Below are 19,170 nucleotides of genomic sequence, written 5' to 3'. Positions count from 1 at the left end.
AGAGTGAAACAATCGGTCCAATTATGTTGTTTTGAGAATAATATCATTGGGGATGAAGAATGTGAGTCATGCTTTGGTAAGTGTGTTTCTTTAACAGCGTGTGAGTACACGTTTACTCGAGGAGAGAGAAGTACGGTGAGCTGAAAATGTGTGGAAAACAAAAATGCCTAATGAGTAAGTAATTAAAAGTTGAATGTATAAATAGAGTAATGGCATCACTGAAACTGGATCGAAGAGTGGAAGTGATTCATTCCAGCTGTTGACACTCCAACAGTAAAAACATGACATGCAACTTTAATTGGAAAAATGTTGCTTTCAGTTCCCCACACCATTGAACACTTACAAAAAAGAAGTTTATTCAAGTGTGCTATTAGTATACCTCTTTTAAACTAATAATATGAGAGTATAGTTTCAGCCTACTTATGTACTTCTGGATATACTTAAATTTATACTTAAACTTGGCATATACTGATAAGTACAGAACAGTTTATTTGGCCTGTACTTGTACTTTATACTTTTCTTAAGTATATCTTTATCAAAAGATTTTTTAGTATTATATTGTGTACTTGACTTGTGTTTACCCTTTTGATAGAGCACCCTATTAAATAATAATACAAAATCACACTTTTTTCATACTTTTTGTTGCTGCTTTTAGGTAGTACTCCAGCATGTTTAACAGTATATACTATCTCATAAACATAAATGTTCAAGTTTAGTCAAGAGGGTAGGCTAACTTTGGGATGGGAAAGCTTACAGTAACACTGGGAGAACTGAACCTGATCTTTTTTAAACACAGTGCTATTAACCCACACAGAAACAGATACACATGTGTGAGTAAATTATAAATATGATGTTAAGTTCACTTAAAGGATGTATACTTCCAGTATAAAAGACCAGGGCCCATATTCTTAAAGTTTCTAAGAATCCTCTCAGAAAACACATAATTTAGCTTAAAAACTTCTACGTAGGAGTCTTAGCTTAAGAGTGATTCGGGACCGATCTGAGAGCAACTCTGAGCAAGGAAAAGACGACAGTTTTCATCTTAGTGAGGAGGCGGGGCTGATCCCATTGCTACGTATGACACAATCTTTTGAAGATTGTGATTGGTTGGTTGTCCAAGAAGGAAAAAAAAAGAGCGATTTTAAGTATAGGGTCTACTCTCTCACACACACACACACACACACACACACATTATATATATATGTATTTTTTTTTATTTACCATGTTGTTAATTTCCTATAAGGTATTTGATTGGTTTAGAATGATAAAAATTGTTCCACTCTTTCCAATTACACTGATTGCTGGCATGTCCATTTAAGTGGTGGTTTGAATTGGTTTCAATGTAGCAATCATGGAATCAAAAACAAGAAGGATGAGAGAGCCAGACTGGACAGAGGAACAGTGTTTGTTTACTGTTAGCCCAGTTAGTGGATGAACACAAGGCCATCCTTAAAAGGAAAATTCGGGCCGGGTGTCACAGCATGGGGCAAGAAGCAGACGTAGGAGCTTATAGCGGTTAATAATAGAGTGTTTGCACCTACGTCACGGTTTGGTCAGTTACCTGGATGTGCGGCCATATTGGAGATACTCAGATGTAAACAACAACATGGATTGCACTGTTTATGTACTACTGAACACATTGTTACGCTAATTTATGATATCTAAACCACGGAAAAAACACGTGGAAGCTGCTAAATCATCAATATAGAGAAGGACTTAGTAAGCAGGAAAGAGCGCGAAATTTTGACAAACTAATGTTAATGTGGTAAAAATCCGAACGAGCTAACGTTAGCTTCTTAGTCGTGGACTAACGACCCGACAATTCTTACTTCTATTTCTTATCCCGACATAGGCTTTGTTGTCTATTTTTGTTCATATCCGATTGAAATCTGATCAGAATTAGCTAAAATCACATGAAATCCGTTTCAAGCTACATACATATGTGGTTTGAAATCCTATTCAAATCACATATCAGGAAATCTGCTTCAGTCTGAACGCTCTGATCGGATTTCTTAATGTAGTGATTACTTTAATTTCTGGCCCTATGTTATCTGTCGGAGACGTTAGCGTGTCTCTAATAAGATCCTTCACAAACATGATCCCTGCACGATCTAATCTATAGCGTCTTATTAAATCACTGTCATCCATTGTCTGCAACACATTTCTTCTCCTTCGTCTTTCTGCCATTTTCTCCTCTGCTAAAGAAACTCATAAGCCTCTTAAAAGTCCTCGTCCGTACTCCTAACAAATTTGACCTTGAGACCTCTTTTAAGGGTTAAGATGCTTTCTGAATTACTTTTTTCTTTAGTAAGATTTTGTAATACATTTTAAGAGTAAACGGCCACATTTCTAAGAATTTTCTTAGAATTTTGTTACTAGGAGCTACTCTTTGCATTAAGATTTTTTATGAATACGGGCCCAGTAGTTTACTGAGAGTAAAAGTGTACTTTTATAAGCTAAAATGTGAGCTATATACATATAGTATAGTTAGTAGATTAACAGTATAATTATAAGTTCACTTGTAGTTACATTCATATAGTTGCTATAGAAAAGAAAAAAACGTGTTACTGGTAAACTTGCCATTTTAGCCCCATAAGTATTGAAATACACTTACAGATTGTTTCAAAGCAGTTTCACGGTAATAAACAGGAAACTAATGATCAATGTAAACTTCATTCAAATTATGCCGTAAACCAGCTTTAAAAAGACAACACTGTCATTATTCAGCTCCAGTAATTTCAATGTTGATTCAGTTCAGTTCAATAACAGTGTTGGTGTTGCAAAATTCATCAAATATGAAACAAAGTCGAATCAGCTATGAAGCAGCTTTACAGAAGACAATAGTGTCATCATCCATCTTAATTCAGTTCAAGTTTTGTTCTCATCCATCAGTGTCAGTGTAGTCAAATCGATAATATTACTGAATATTAAGTGTACCTACAAGAATATGTAGAAAATGCACTTGAGCTTTACTCAAGTATACTTCTAATTTGTAAGGGAATACTTTCAAATACAAACACCAACTATGGATCTACTCTATCCATGTCTGATTTTGGTTTCATCTGAGTACTTGTTTTTCCCAATGGAAATAATTTCTGACATTTCCCAATAGCTTTGGCTGGAGTGTCGGTTTGCGTCCCATTGCTGTTAAAAAACTCTGACAAGTTAGAAAAGTGCAAAAGAGGCTTCAAGTTTGTCTCCTGAGTTCATATCAGCAGCACAATCTGTGGACAGCTGTACAATAGAGCCGCAACAGAGACAGTGACTTATGAAACAGCCATCTGACTCCCTGCTATGAGTGTTTAACTCTTTCACAACTAAACCTGATGAAAACCTTGATTCCTTAAGGAGGATGAAAGCCCACAAGCGCACTTGAAAAATGATTTTCCACGCACAGCCTGATGTGGAGGATTCCGTCGATCTTGTTTAGAGGCCTGTCGGGTAACCAAGAATGTTGCTCTGGTCGCTCTAGCAGTTTTTTAACATTTCCCCATTGTGGCGGCCTCTGCTCGCATCCGAGGCCTTGTCGTCGTTTCAGGAATCTGTGAGGAATGAGTGGAATTTTGCGCTTTTCTCAGCCTCCGCTTCTCTTCACTTCGGGTTGTCCGAATGGCCGGGGCCCTTACGTTTTTCTTTTGTTTTTTTGAATGGCGACCAACAATAACAACATCCCATAAACAATGGAGTTGGTTGAGTTAATGGGGAGCGGGGGTGGGGGGGTGAAGTGTTATTGCGTTTGGCAGCTGCTGCGCTGGCAGGCTCTCAACTGAGGGTTAGCAATGTGCTCTTTGTGGTAGTGAGGAGATATTATGTCAGTTCTTGGATATGCGGCAGGTCCCGCGGGACAGAGGACTCTGCATCCTTTAGTAAACCCCCTCTGTCTCTTCTCCGTTCCTTTCTCACATGCATTCATTTTAACAGACACAATGCCATTGACAAAGCACCTGAAGCAACTGTAGGTCACTCACACATGGTTAAATAGCAAACTAACAACGCAAAGGTTAAACACTTTCCTGGTGTACTTAATATTTAATTTGCTATATGTAAAGTGGCTGAGCATGATATCTTCGTGTCGTACTTAGCGTTGTGTTTAGCCTGTGCTAGATCTCATTCATTGGACCCTCACACACAAAGCGCTTCGGTAAAAAGGGGCAGGGCCTTGGGCCTCGTCGATGCACAGGTGCTGTCCCGGTCCCGCTGCCATGACAACAGGTCTTGGTTGGCGCAGGGTCCTGGCCGAGGTGTGCTGCTCTCAGGTTACAGATTTTGAAACTTTTGAGGGCCAAATGACTCTTCCAACTCTCAGTGCCAAAGTAACACAATAAATCTAATCAGGAACAATAGCAACACAACTATTACAAAAGCACAGTTTAGTGGTGAAAATGTCCCTAGTGAAAATTAAATGTACCCAAATGTATTTGAAATACATTAATTGTATGCTAAGTATACTACACATACATTTACATATTTATGTACTTAATATAAATACCCTGCCATTGTACGTTTGGTATACTAAATTGGTTTACTTAAAGTCTGCTAAATTGGAACAAATAATTTTATACTTAAAGCAGTTTTACCGGAACTTTAGTTAACCGGAAATAGAGCTGAGGTCCAACTAAAGATATACTTAAGTATATTTAATTGTGCTAAAGTGGAACTATTGCAAGTACTTTAGGTACACTTTAAATATCTTGCATTTAAGACTGATTTTATACAGAGATCATACTATCCATACTAATTGTGATATTAAAACACATTTTAGGCTTAATATTAAGAAATGTGCCTTGTGCAATAAAGAATTTAACTATTTAAGTAAAAAATGTAAGTATAACTATAGTTTTTATTTCAGTAAGTCTCAAGCAATATGTCAGTAAATATGTTAACAGATTTGTAGTATACTTAGTATGAAATAAATACAATTTTACTAGGGGTATTAACAAAAAAAAAAAAGTCTCCTGTGTGCAAATAGCAATACTAACAGAAAACAAAGGTTTTGTGTCAGATTTGAGGTTTTTAATAGAGGTTTCTCACTTGTGTAATACATTTTCCTATAAAGCATGATAAACTATAACCAAAGGTCTGAAAATATTCTTCCCAGAAGATGAAGTGTGACCGCCATCTAGTGGTCATATTTCTGTGAAACAAATAGGCAAGTTGAGGAACAGTTCCAAGATGTTTTATTCATAATAGATAGAGAACAATATTATGTCACTCTGTACATACACCAGAATTAATTAACACAACTCATTAAAGTGATTCATGAACATAATATTTTTAAGTGCTGACTAACAAAGCAAAACATTTTTAGATTGTTGATCAGTCATTCTAGTTTCACACCCTTAAAGCCTCATTTGATGCATGGTGGCAAAAAGCTATTGTAAGTGCGTCACAAATACGCAATCCTCCTCACTGAGTTACACACCAGTCCTCATGTTCATTCATTCAGTTTTCATCCACACATGTATCACTGGAATCATGATTTTGGCTTGTAGGGATCAGACCAGATCTTCACACCTAATTCAAATAGGACACATAACAGGACAATCATATAAAGAAACTATTGTACGTTAAATAGCATTCATTTGGGCCTAATGCAAATAAACTGTAGTAGGCTATGTACTAGAATTCCTGCCACTAAACGATCATACTTAAAGCTTCAAACTAGTATGAATATGTCAGGTATCACATTTATGTTTACAGTTTTACTTGCTAACAGTGTAATAAATCACAACACTTAACAGATATCATAAAGAGTGAGCATGACTTACCAACAGGCTGCACATCTGCTTGATTGACTCCAGATCGATTCGTCTTCTGGACCTGCTCTGTAAACACATGAGCAACAATTCAGACTCTAGAGAATTCAGAAAACTTTTTATTTGGTGAATCTTGCAAAAACAAGACCCTTCCACTTTACTTTTGGGTTTCCTTTTTGTTTGTTTGAGCTCCCATTTTATTATTATTTTTTAAATGTTTAAAACAATAAAAATAAAAAAAGTTTTTTAATTTAATCTCAGTGTGGTATTTTGATGTATTATTTAAACATGTTAATATTTTGAATTAGATTATATTTTTATGATTTGCTTTTATTTTAATTTGAGTTACAGTAATTGTTTTTGTCATGTTTAATCCGTTTTGTTTTTAAACGTCTGTATATTTTTTATTAAGTTTTACTTTTTAGAGTTAGTTTATTTAGTTTTTTTATTGCAGTACTTCACCTTAAGCTAAAGAATGAGAAATGTTGTCTTGGCAGCTTGCAGAAATAAAATACGTTAAAAATGTTTTATTTTAGTACATGTTTTTTTTATTTCAAGTCATCAATGTAATTTTATTTAATTTAATTTTTCTAGTTAATTATAATATAAAGTCTTATTAAGGTAACGTTACTTTAAAAATAGAAGTCGTTTCCATTTAATTCAGCGTAGATAAAAGACAGCAAAACATTCTACAGTCAGTCAGTGACGTATAGTATAAATTCTTCACAAATAGTCTATTATTTACATTAATGTTTTCACTAACTTAACGTACCTGCACTGGAACTGACACTGATTATAAGACTACTGGGTCACAAAATGCAACATAATAGAACGTGATGTTATTTTAGATTACATAAATTTACAAACAACAACAACACATGTGCAGTGTCATAATGACTAACGTCAGTGATACAGACTTACTGTAGTCTTCAGAGTGAGTGAGAGGGTGGAAAAATATAGGATAAAAAGCCACAGCCACAGCTGCAATAAAGCCTCCAAATATAAGCGTTATCCTCTTATTTGTGGACATGATTTTGATAGATTCACCTCATCCGAGGACAAAAATCAACTCAATCTAGCTTTTCCGGGTTGAAGTTCACATTTTAAAAACAAGTTTAAAGTCTTCTATTAATCGACAGTTGTTCTATATTAAAAGTCTATATTCAAAATGATTCTCATTTTAAATATTATTTACATACATATGATATTATACTCGTAAATGTTTTATGTGTTTTAAAAATGTATGTGCTAACGGTATGGCAGAATAAGAATTGATAGCGGGACTTTTATTCTGTCGAATGTTCTCCCGTCATGCAGTGTGTGTAGTGTTGCTGTGTCAGTGCGTGCAGTGATCGCTGTCTTTCATCAGTAATAATGTCCGGTAGTAACTCATACAGACTGCGCTGCTCTCTGCCCGCGCACGAGATGGATGTCAGGGGTCTCGCCGCTGCCGCCTTTCCGGACGGAGCCTTTGTGTCCGTGTCCAGAGACCGAACCGCTCGGCTCTGGGTACCGAACCCGAGGTACATCTCCACCAGCTTCCTCCTCCTCCTGCTGCTGCTGTGTATAATATCGTTACCCTGTTTACTTTTGTTTCCGTCGGTTACTAAGCTAAGTGGTTTACAGGTTGTAGAGTTAATGTATTGAGATGGGCTGCCAAATCAAGTGAAATTTGCCAACTCATGAGCATCATATCTGAAACGAAACTGACCGGTGTTGGTTTCCTGACATACTCCACTCCACTAATGTAACGTTAACGTTAAAGGAATAGTTCACCCGAAATGAATAAGAAATTATTTACTCACTGTCTTATTGTTCCAAACTCGTATGGATTTTCTTTCTTCCTGCATATATAAAACATTTTTTTCATAAATGGCCGTAAAGGGTGTCATTTTGCCTTTTGTGATCCACCGAAGAATGTCATACACATTGTTGACAGAATTGTAATTTTTGGGTGAACTGTCCCTTTAAACTTCTCTAAGCGTTCTCTGGATTCGATTCATATTCAATTAGACAAAAGTTAAAAACAAAACATAAGTAAAACAAATAAATAAAATCATATATATACACTACAACTCAAAAGTTTGGTGTCAGTATTTTTATTTATTTTTTCAAAATAAAAGAAGAAAATAATAGTTTTATTCTGCAAGGATGCTTTATATTGATCAAAAGTGACTGTAAAAACTTTTACCTGGTTACTTCAAATAAATGCTGTTCTTTTAAACTTTTTATTCATCAAAGCATCCAGAAGAAAATATTTCACACACAAATATTAAGCAGAATAACTTTTCAATATTGATAACAATAATTTTTTGAACAGCAAATTAGCATATTTGAAGGTTTTATGAAGGATCATTTGACACTGAAGACTGGAGTTATGATGCTGACATTTCAGATGTGCCATCACAGGAATGAATTCTGTTTTAAATTATATTCAAGTAAAAAAATGGTTGTTTTGTAATTCATTATATTACTGTATTACTTTTGATCAAATAAATGCAGCCTTGCTGAGTAAGATAACTTCTTTAAAAAAAACATTTAAAAAATCTTACCAACCACAGACTTTTGAATAGTAGTGTATGAAGGATCAATTTTAAATGCATAATAAAAACAGTCCTATTAAAAATGACATAAACGTTGTTAACATAGCTAACTCTTCTGTATTTTGTTGCAGTGAAAAGCAGGCCTTTACTGAGATGCTCTGCATGAACGGGCACTCAAACTTTGTGTCTTGTGTGTGTGTCATCGCTCCGAATGAAACATATCCCCGAGGGCTCATCGCCACTGGAGGACACGACAACAACATCTGTGTGTTTTCACTAGACCGACCAGACCCTCTGTTCACCCTCAAGGGTCACAAAAACACAGGTACTGTCCACTGCTAATTATTTATTACCGTGGTTTAACTGCATGCAGATGTTCTTGAAATGCCCTGGAATGATTTCTGTACCCATTCCTGCTGTTTTTGTGTGTGTTTACAGTCTGCACACTCTCAGCTGGCAAATTTGGCACAATACTGAGTGGCTCATGGGACACTACAGCCAAAGTCTGGCTCGGAGAGAAGTGCATGATGACTTTACAGGTAAAATGCCAGGGTTCTTGTTCTTGGTATCACCACAGTAGGTCCAATATCCATTTGGGAGCACAACATGTGCAGACTATCTTCCCAAATTGTTTTCACAAGTTCACACTTACTGTACATGCAATCGTATAGAGTTAAAGGGGTAGTTCACCCAAAAATGAAAATTCTGTCGTCAATTTCTCACGTGATGTCGTTCCAAACCCGTAAGATTTTCGTTCATCTTTGGAACACAAATAAAGATCTTTTTGATGAAATATGAGAGATTTCTGTCCCTCCATTGACAACTACGCAATTACCAATTTGACGCTTCAAAATGTTCATAAACAGATCGTAAAACTAATCCATATGAATTAAGCGGTTTAGTCAAAATTTTCTGATGAGACACGATTGCTTTATATGATGAACAGATTGAATTTAGGCTTTTATTCACATTTAAACATTCATCAACTCACACATACGTTGTGGTAAACGGAAGCTCAAGCATGTTCTCTTTACCACAATAACCAATGAGGTTCATTCTCGTGTTACGCAGCGCGTTTGAGCTTCAGCAAGAACCAATGAGGTTCATTCTCGTGTTTAGCAGCGCGTTTGAGCTTCAGCAAGAGCCAATGAGGTTCATTCTCGTGTTACGCAGCGCGTTTGAGCTTCAGCAAGAACCAATGAGGTTCATTCTCGTGTTTAGCAGCGCGTTTGAGCTTCAGCAAGAGCCAATGAGGTTCATTCTCGTGTTACGCAGTGCGTTTGAGCTTCAGCAAGAACCAATGAGGTTCATTCTCGTGTTTAGCAGCGCGTTTGAGCTTCAGCAAGAGCCAATGAGGTTCATTCTCGTGTTACGCAGCGCGTTTGAGCTTCAGCAAGAACCAATGAGGTTCATTCTCGTGTTTAGCAGCGCGTTTGAGCTTCAGCAAGAGCCAATGAGGTTCATTCTCGTGTTACGCAGCGCGTTTGAGCTTCAGCAAGAACCAATGAGGTTCATTCTCGTGTTTAGCAGCGCGTTTGAGCTTCAGCAAGAGCCAATGAGGTTCATTCTCGTGTTTAGCAGCGCGTTTGAGCTTCAGCAAGAGCCAATGAGGTTCATTCTCGTGTTTAGCAGCGCGTTTGAGCTTCAGCAAGAACCAATGAGGTTCATTCTCGTGTTTAGCAGCGCGTTTGAGCTTCAGCAAGAGCCAATGAGGTTCATTCTCGTGTTACGCAGTGCGTTTGAGCTTCAGCAAGAGCCAATGAGGTTCATTCTCGTGTTTAGCAGCGCGTTTGAGCTTCAGCAAGAGCCAAAGAGGTTCATTCTCGTGTTTAGCAGCGCGTTTGAGCTTCAACAAGAGCCAAAGAGGTTCATTCTCGTGTTTAGCAGCGCGTTTGAGCTTCAGCAAGAACCAATGAGGTTCATTCTCGTGTTACGCAGCGCGTTTGAGCTTCAGCAAGAGCCAAAGAGGTTCATTCTCGTGTTTAGCAGCGCGTTTGAGCTTCAGCAAGAGCCAATGAGGTTCATTCTCGTGTTTAGCAGCGCGTTTGAGCTTCAGCAAGAACCAATGAGGTTCATTCTCGTGTTTAGCAGCGCGTTTGAGCTTCAGCAAGAGCCAATGAGGTTCATTCTCGTGTTTAGCAGTGCGTTTGAGCTTCAGCAAGAACCAATGAGGTTCATTCTCGTGTTACGCAGCGCGTTTGAGCTTCAGCAAGAACCAATGAGGTTCATTCTCGTGTTTAGCAGCGCGTTTGAGCTTCAGCAAGAACCAATGAGGTTCATTCTCGTGTTTAGCAGCGCGTTTGAGCTTCAGCAAGAGCCAATGAGGTTCATTCTCGTGTTTAGCAGTGCGTTTGAGCTTCAGCAAGAACCAATGAGGTTCATTCTCGTGTTACGCAGCGCGTTTGAGCTTCAGCAAGAACCAATGAGGTTCATTCTCGTGTTTAGCAGCGCGTTTGAGCTTCAGCAAGAACCAATGAGGTTCATTCTCGTGTTTAGCAGCGCGTTTGAGCTTCAGCAAGAACCAATGAGGTTCATTCTCGTGTTTAGCAGCGCGTTTGAGCTTCAGCAAGAACCAATGAGGTTCATTCTACTGTTTAGCAGCGCGTTTGAGCTTCAGCAAGAGCCAATGAGGTTCATTCTCGTGTTTAGCAGCGCGTTTGAGCTTCAGCAAGAGCCAATGAGGTTCATTCTCGTGTTTAGCAGCGCGTTTGAGCTTCAGCAAGAGCCAATGAGGTTCATTCTCGTGTTACGCAGCGCATTTGAGCTTCAGCAAGAACCAATGAGGTTCATTCTCGTGTTTAGCAGTGCGTTTGAGCTTCAGCAAGAACCAATGAGGTTCATTCTCGTGTTACGCATCGCGTTTGAGCTTCAGCAAGAGCCAAAGAGGTTCATTCTCGTGTTTAGCAGTGCGTTTGAGCTTCAGCAAGAACCAATGAGGTTCATTCTCGTGTTACGCATCGCGTTTGAGCGTCAGCAAGAGCCAAAGAGGTTCATTCTCGTGTTTAGCAGCGCGTTTGAGCTTCAGCAAGAGCCAATAAGGTTCATTCTCGTGTTATGCAGCGCATTTGAGCTTCAGCAAGAGCCAATGAGGTTCATTCTCGTGTTACACAGCATGTTTAAGCTTCAGCAAGAGGTTTGTTCTCGCGCATCAAGCAGACTTGGTTGAGCTTCTGTTTATGTTCGCTGATATGAACATGCTCTTTATGAACATTTTGAAGCGTCAAAGTGGTAGTTGCATAGCTTCCAATGGAGGGACAGAAAGCTCTCGAATATCACCAGAAAGATCTTCATCTCTGTTCCGAAGATGAATGAAAGTCTTACTGGTTTGGAATGATATGAGGGTGAGAAATTAATGACAATTTTCATTTTTGGGTCAACTATTCCTTTAAGTATGCATATTTAGTGTGCTGTCCGAAGGGAGGGCTCCGAGCTCTGAATTTTCTCTGAACCCAGAGAAAAATAAACTTCATTAAATAAACTTCATTATGAGAAGCGACAATTTTATTTTTATTTTGCCAAAATAGAAGCAATATGGTTTAAAATGAAGAAATTAAGATAATATAAATAATATATATATTGGTATGGAACTTTTAGATGTTTTATTAATTTTAATATTTTAATAAATGTATTATATTTTACACCATTTTTTAACAGTAAAATATAAATATTACAATTTTATTTTTTGTTTAATAATTTCATTTAATAATAATAATTATAGTCATATTGACATATAATTAAAAAAAAATTGTCCAAATTGGAGCAGGAGGGTTTTTATCTGTATTTTTATCAGTAATTGCAATAATAAAATAATAAAAATCACATCGTGCAGCCTTACACCACAGCTTTTCTTAAATGTGTCCCCCTCCCCCAGACTGTCTCTTTAAGAGGGTGATCAGATACGCTGTTATTGCTTGCAATCGATTCCAGTACAGTGTGAATATGTGCTGACTGGTTTCCTCTGTTATTGCTGCTCCTCAGGGACACACGGCTGCTGTATGGGCCGTGCTCATTTTACCGGATCAGGGCTTAATGCTGTCTGGATCAGCTGACAAGACCATCAAGTTATGGAAAGCTGGTCGCTGTGAGAACACCTACACTGGTACATTGGCGCAACTGATACCTCTAATGCTTTTTACAAAACAACATTGATGCTGAATATAGAAACTGTGGAGCTTGTTTCGTTTTTACTGCTCTCCAGAAGGGGTCACCATTTGTAAAGATTGTGTAACGGGTGAAATGCAATGTTTGACTGAGATATTTTAAATATGTGTCCTGCAGGTCATGAGGACTGTGTGCGAGGGCTCGCGGTGATAAACGACGTGGAGTTTTTCTCCTGCAGTAATGACGCCAGTATAAGACGGTGGATGGTGACGGGTGAATGCGTGCAGATTTACTACGGTCACACTAACTATATCTACAGCCTTGCTGTCTTTCCTAACGGACAAGGTGATTACCTTTAGTTTTGTTGTATGTTTGATACATTTTTGTGCATAAAATCTCCCATATTGTCTTCTTTTTTTCCTGTCATAGACTTCATTAGCTCAGGAGAGGACAGGACACTGAGGGTGTGGAGGAAAGGGGAATGTTCCCAGACTATCCGTCTTCCTGCCCAGTCCGTGTGGTGCTGCTGTATCCTGCCTAATGGAGACATTGCTGTGGGAGCCAGGTATACATACTATTTCTGTTTCATTTGTTTAAACTAGTTGCAATTTATTAGCCTGCATGAGGCTGAGCGTTTCACATTTCTCTGAAGCGATGGCATTATCCGTGTCTTCACTGAGAGCGAAGATCGTGTAGCAAGTGCTGAGGACGTGCAGGCTTTTGAGGATGAGCTCTCCAAAGCCATCATCGATCCCAAGACTGGAGACTTGGGCGACATCAAGATCGAGGACTTACCTGGGAGAGAACACCTCAGTGAACCAGGTAAGCCTTGTACACATGCAGTGTTTTCAAGAACATTAAGCAGATGTGTTTGCTTAAAATGGATCTTTATTATATAAACATACTTTTCATTATTCATACTTTTATTCACCAAGGCATTAATTAAAAGGGACAGTAAAGACATTTATGTAGTTACAAAAGTTTTTTTTTGTCAAATAAATGCTGTTATTTTGAACTTTGTATTAATCACAGAATCCTGAAAATCTTGAGTAGCAAATCAGCATATTAGAATGATTTCTGAAGGATCATGTGACACTGAAGACTGGAGTAATGATGCGGAAAATACAGCTTTACCATTTTCAGGAATAAATTACATTTTAAAAATAGTTATTTTAAAATGTAATAATTATCTCACAATATTACAGTTCTTACTGTATTCTTATTCAAATAAGTGCAGCCTTGGTGAGCATAAGAGACTTTTTTTCAAAACATAAAAAAATCTTACCAACCTCTTTTGAAAGGTAGTGTATATTTTTATGTATATAAGTATTGTATTATGTTATATTTAGTGCTGTCAATCGATTAATATAAATAACTAGATTAATCACACATTTATTCTGAGATTAATCACGATTAAAAATACTTTTATCACAATTATTATAATGTTATAATTTCACAGTTAATCTCCAAATTAATGTAGAGACGGCATAAAGACAGTATATTTTAAATACTTGTTTAATGCCATCTTTTTATGAATGAAGGCCAGTATAACTGATGCTAATACAGCTACTGATGTCTCCATAAAAAATATTTTGTCCCCCAATTTTAAACATGAATTATAGCCATTCAACATTACAGTGTAATTGAAAGCTATACATTTTAAATAGGCTTCAAAAAATAAAACAACGTTCTCTTTTGTCTTGTCGTGCTTGAATAGTTTAAAAGCATTTGCATGAATAAGAGAGTGGTCATAATGTAAAACAGGAAAAGGATGCTGCATTAATTGCGGTAAATATTTCTAACGCGTTAAACCTGAAAAAATTATCGCATGCGTTAACGTGTTAATGTTGAAGCACTAGTTATATTATATTATAAGCAGTGTTGGGGAAAGTTAAATTAAATTTAGTTAAATTAAAATATTGTGTTACTCCTTTAAAAAGTAAATACATGCTTTACTTGGTTACTTTTAAGAAAAGTAATGCGTTACATTACTTTTGCGTTACTTCTCACCTGGGCTGGACATGTTTTTGTTTCTTTAACAAAAAAGTTCTAATTTTGGGCAAATGTTCTACGTTTTGGCCAAAATTTAAATAATAAGGCTGAAGGATTTTGCATTTCACTAATTTTATTCATTTTGAGGAATTCTGAATCTGTTTTTTTGCCAGTTAGATGCTCACATTTAGTGTAGAACTACAATAGCCATCAATTTAATCCCGATTTCTCTCAAAATGAGGACAGAAAAGGTGTCAGTCATGAAATTGGAAAACAAAGTAACTTGCGTTACTTGTTTGAAAAAGTAACTAGTTACTAGTTACTTGAAAAAAATTATCTGATTACGTAACTCCAGTTACTTGTAATGCGTTACATAAAATCTAAATGTTTGCTCCCTGTATTATGGTATATTTTTAGGGAATCGTGATGGACAGACGCGGCTCATAAAGGAGGATTCTAATGTTGAAGCGTATCAGTGGAGCATGAGTGACGAACGCTGGGTGAAGATTGGAGATGTAGTGGGCGGGTCTTCTCAGCAAAGTTCAAAGCAAGTGATGTATGAAGGCAAGGTGAGACACTAGTAGATTTTGCTCAAGTTGTAGTTTGTATGGTCTGTCATTGGTTTGAAGTTAATCTTTGTTTAATGTCGAACGTTGATACTGAACAGAGGTTAAACCATAGCAAATCAAGTTGCAATCATGTTGTAAGCTCTGTGCTTTCTCTGCCTAAAGGAGTACGACTTTGTCTTCACCATCGATGTGAATGAGGGCGGTCCACCCATGAAGCTGCCTTATAATGTGAGCGATGACCCCTGGCTAGTAGCTCACAACTTCCTGGAGAAGAATGACCTGAGCCCCATGTTCTTGGATCAGGTGGCTAATTTCATCATCGAAAACACTAAAGGCCAGACTCTTGGGCCAGCCCCCGCCTCTGTCGCAGACCCCTTCACAGGTAACCGGATCACTTATAAATACCTGGTGTGGTGTATATTCACATACACACCTTGTTCGGTTGAAGGTAAAGACTGAAGTGTGTTTAATACTGTATTCCTCCTGTGTTCTCAGGTGCAGGGCGGTACATCCCAGGTTCAGGAGAAGGCAGCCACGGATTTGGTGTTGATCCTTTCACAGGTAAGCTTTTTTTGAATAGCACTTGTTATTTTCTAATATGAAACCAAAGGTTGTTGTAGATTTTGAGAGATGTTTGTATTTGTTTGTGCAGGAGCTGGTCGGTATATTCCCGGGTCAGAATCCACAGGCACAGGCCATTCAGGCGGAGCTGATCCTTTTACTGGTAAAATACATAGATTTGTGCAAATACACAGCGCCACACTCACACATGGATCATGTGCACTAATGTACCTCTCGATCCTCTCCAGGTGGCAGTGCCTATTCCTCTTCCTCTCGCCAGAAAGCTACAACAAACATCTTTTTCCCCAATACCGATGGAGTTATGTTTGAACAGGCAAATATCACTCAGATTCTTGGTAAGTGACACTTTTAGTTTTTAAGTTGAGTTATTTTAGCACTTCAAACTCAAAAAATTAAAACAAAAATGAGAAATAAAAAGCTGAAATAAAATATTTATTTTATTTCAAGAAATAGTTTTATGGTTTTAGTTTTTGTTTAACTTAATTATAAAAACTCTGCTATATATGAATGTATGCGTGTATGCATTGAAGTGTTTTTGACTTCATCTCCGTGGGACCCTCGTGTTTGGGTGGTCTAGGCCCCTCTGGAGAGCCGGGCTGCTCAATCGATAATGTCATACTTGCTGACAATAACCTCTCTTGTATTCCCTTATAACATTTCCACAATATTGCGTATAGGTAAGCTTCGGGAGCTGAACAACGATGCTCCTGCGGACCATAAGCTGAGTGACGCAGCATTGGACTGTCTGGAGAAGTTGTTAATGCTAGTTTCAGACCCGAAGAGTCAGGAACAGCCCACAGCAGATCAGATCAGTGTTCTCTGGAGGACTAGCCACTGGCCAGAAGGCAAGACATTGAGATTACTTTATTAAAAAAATGTATAAACAATTCACTATACTACCAAGGTTTAGACAAGAATCACTGAGGGCAAGGGTGTCCAATCCTGCTCCTGGAGGTCAAGGTCCAGCACAGTTTAGCTACCTTCAACCCTAATGAAACCAATTATCAAGGTTTCAGAATTACAAACACCTACTAGTCAGGTATTTTAGAGACTCTGCAGGAAGATGGCCCGCCAGAAGCAGGATTGGACACCCCTGACTAGTTTGTTTGAAGCATTTGATTCGGAACCTGGGGCCAGTTGTATATCTAGTTGTATATCTACTTTTTGTCTTAAAGAAAAATAGATACTAACTAAATGCTAATCCAGATACATTTAAAAACGGCGTTTTCGTTTAAAAATGCTCTTTATCCACACTAGCGTTTTCAGGCGGAAACACTAAATTCACCTTACTGCGCATGCGTAAAACCTCACAAAAGCTCACTGAGATGATACAGATGGAAAAATAAATAATAAAGTTATTGCGCACTTCTTCTGGCAGGATAATTTTATTTGCCAAAATATCTCACCATTAACTGATGCGTCCAGGTCGCACTCACCCACCATATGTTTGGTCTAAAAGAAAACGCAACTGCTCTCATGTTTTGCCGCAGGACAGCAAATGCGAGTGAATTTTCTGTCATCTTTGCAGGACTGTGATATGAAGAGTGTGCAAAGTAACATCACACACAACTGTGTGAAAGTGAATAGCACATAACAGGCACAATACCGGTATAAACATGATTAGGTATTGGTACAATATGCGCCACATGACTAGACTTACATCATCGGTTTTAAATACCTCCGTTTTGACAGTCCACACTACAACGCAAAAACGGCGTTTTCAAATTTATCCACTTTGGAGAGCGTTTTCAAAAAGCTTAGTTTTGGTTTGGACGGAAGGTCAAAACGGAGAGAAAAAGATGCGTTTTCAAACGAAAACGTATTAGTGTGGACAAGGCCTAACTTGTAAGCAGTTTATGCAACTGGCCACTGGGGCGCTTTCTCCTTTGAATTTGATTCGGGAAACGCGCTAAACTCCTAGTGCGCAATTTTTATTTAATTTTTTTAAATAATCCATTACACTCTGATGTATGTCTTAATACAGAAAAAAGATCTGTTGCTACTTCTGTTTCACTGTGACTTTAATCAAAGATTGTTTCTCTGTAAATCAAAATAGCCTATCAAACAGATTGCAGTAAGTACTATAGTAAGGCTCAATCAATTTAATCAGTCATCATCTCCCTCCTTAGACATTGTCTTCCCTGTGTTGGACATCCTGCGCTTGGCTGTGCGCCATCCTGAAGTCAATGCCCAGCTTTGTGGCGGGACAGAGGGTGCCAGTCTTTGTAACCATCTCCTGGGTCTCATGACCCCCGAAGGCAGGCCTGCAAATCAAATGCTGGCGCTCCGCACTCTCTGCAACTGTTTCTCTGGGTCCCACGGCCGCGCTCTACTCTTGGGGCACCGTGACACAGTCCTGTCCCGGGCCGGAGACCTCCGCGCCGTCTGCAACAAGAACATCCACGTGGCGCTGGCTACCCTGCTGCTCAACTACGCTGGAAGGTTGTACGGTCAACCCGCTGAGATCGAGGCCAAGGCACAGTGCTTGTCAGTGGCTAGCACTGCCTTAGAGGTCGTACAGGACAAAGAGGCCGTCTTCAGGCTGCTGGTGGCCCTGGGGACCACAGTGGCCGGGGACAACACCGCAAAGGACCTTGCTCGATCTTTGGGTGTCAACTCTCAGATTTCTAAATACGCCAGGGTCTCTGAGCCGGCTAAAGTGGGCGAGTGCTGCCGACTAGTGCTCGATGAACTGCAGTGATGTCGGGAAGGTGTCAAAGGGTGCAACCGTCGTCTTCTCCTTCTATTACTACACCTCCATGATAAAACCACCATCATTCAGATCTCTTAAACCTCAATCTCTATATCATTAGTTTGTATTTAAATTTTCACATTTTGATGCTGAATGGATATGAATGAATGCATGATGTGAATAAACACTGGTGATTAATCTAAATCGTTCTTAAAGCAAGACTCATGTTATTGATGTAGATCGGTGGTTCTCAACCTTTTTGACTCGAAGGCCCCCTCGTTGTCCAACACAATATTTTTAGGCTAAAACCACGTCTGCACCAGACTACACGCATGACGTGACAAAGTTAAAGAGAGCCCATTATAATCGGTGATACTGTCTACACTGGATGTGGCGCCAAGTTACGACACCTGTTCCATTTCTGATGTACTCCATTCCATGCTTTTGCACTACTTCCAACAACAGGACATATGGATTTAGAACTTTCTGTTTTGACATGTATAGTAAGGACCTGGTGTAGACAAAGTTAACTGTAAGATATTTCTGGTGTTTCTGCTTTAATTGACAAAGCTGCTTGTTTTCAAACTTTTTTTATTAACGGAAACTAGTAGTATTGATGTATTAAATGAATGAACCATTAATTTTGTGATTCCAGACGTTTCTAGAACTGTACAGTGTGTTCTTGAATAAAGGCCAATAACTGTAAAATAGTTATTGGAGAAAATAAATTAATAAATTCAGTTTAGATATGATTTTATTTCAATTGAAATTATTTTAATATATTAATAATTATCCTGTGGCTTAATATTAATTCATAATATTAATAATCATCCCCTGGTTGAGAATCACTTACAGATATCTATCATATCATTACTTACAGTACTTAACATAAAGTCAAAATGAAAGACTGCATTCAGATTTTATTTTCATAATGT

General features: G+C 38.2%; 2 protein-coding genes across 2 annotated transcripts; one reads left to right on the top strand and one right to left on the bottom strand.

Moving 5' to 3' along the window:
- Positions 1-5,160: 5,160 nt before the first annotated feature.
- Positions 5,161-6,857, bottom strand: smim20 (small integral membrane protein 20). Its single transcript, XM_082153524.1, has 3 exons — positions 6,678-6,857; positions 5,769-5,825; positions 5,161-5,514 (listed from the first exon to the last, which is right to left on the bottom strand). Exons 1-3 carry the CDS (start codon positions 6,784-6,786, stop codon positions 5,474-5,476), a joined length of 207 nt encoding a protein of 68 aa, XP_082009650.1. The 5' UTR covers positions 6,787-6,857; the 3' UTR covers positions 5,161-5,473.
- A 199-nt stretch (positions 6,858-7,056) lies between these two features.
- Positions 7,057-18,439, top strand: plaa (phospholipase A2-activating protein). The gene is made up of 14 exons (XM_082151836.1): positions 7,057-7,279; positions 8,431-8,624; positions 8,738-8,838; positions 12,278-12,398; positions 12,578-12,745; positions 12,830-12,965; positions 13,053-13,222; positions 14,810-14,961; positions 15,124-15,343; positions 15,457-15,522; positions 15,614-15,685; positions 15,771-15,878; positions 16,221-16,388; positions 17,673-18,439. Exons 1-14 carry the CDS (start codon positions 7,131-7,133, stop codon positions 18,242-18,244), a joined length of 2,397 nt encoding a protein of 798 aa, XP_082007962.1. The 5' UTR covers positions 7,057-7,130; the 3' UTR covers positions 18,245-18,439.
- Positions 18,440-19,170: the final 731 nt, after the last annotated feature.

This window comes from Leuciscus leuciscus (assembly GCF_965113295.1).
Source record: "Leuciscus leuciscus genome assembly, chromosome: 2".
Classification (NCBI taxonomy): domain Eukaryota; kingdom Metazoa; phylum Chordata; class Actinopteri; order Cypriniformes; family Leuciscidae; genus Leuciscus; species Leuciscus leuciscus.
The sequence above is the reverse complement of the archived record's forward strand: the minus strand, read 5'-3'. Positions and strand labels throughout refer to the sequence as shown.

Excerpts from the sequence above, each read along its gene's own strand:
- smim20 (XM_082153524.1), bottom strand. The coding sequence starts at position 6,786 with ATGTCCACAAATAAGAGGATAACGCTTATATTTGGAGGCTTTATTGCA. Across the intron at positions 5,826-6,677 it reads CACTCACTCTGAAGACTACA|AGCAGGTCCAGAAGACGAAT; the intron begins GTAAGTCTGTAT and ends ATGTGTTTACAG. Across the intron at positions 5,515-5,768 it reads AGCAGATGTGCAGCCTGTTG|GTGTGAAGATCTGGTCTGAT; the intron begins GTAAGTCATGCT and ends TATTTGAATTAG.
- plaa (XM_082151836.1), top strand. The coding sequence starts at position 7,131 with ATGTCCGGTAGTAACTCATACAGACTGCGCTGCTCTCTGCCCGCGCAC. Across the intron at positions 15,344-15,456 it reads TGTCGCAGACCCCTTCACAG|GTGCAGGGCGGTACATCCCA; the intron begins GTAACCGGATCA and ends CTGTGTTCTCAG. Across the intron at positions 16,389-17,672 it reads GACTAGCCACTGGCCAGAAG|ACATTGTCTTCCCTGTGTTG; the intron begins GCAAGACATTGA and ends CTCCCTCCTTAG.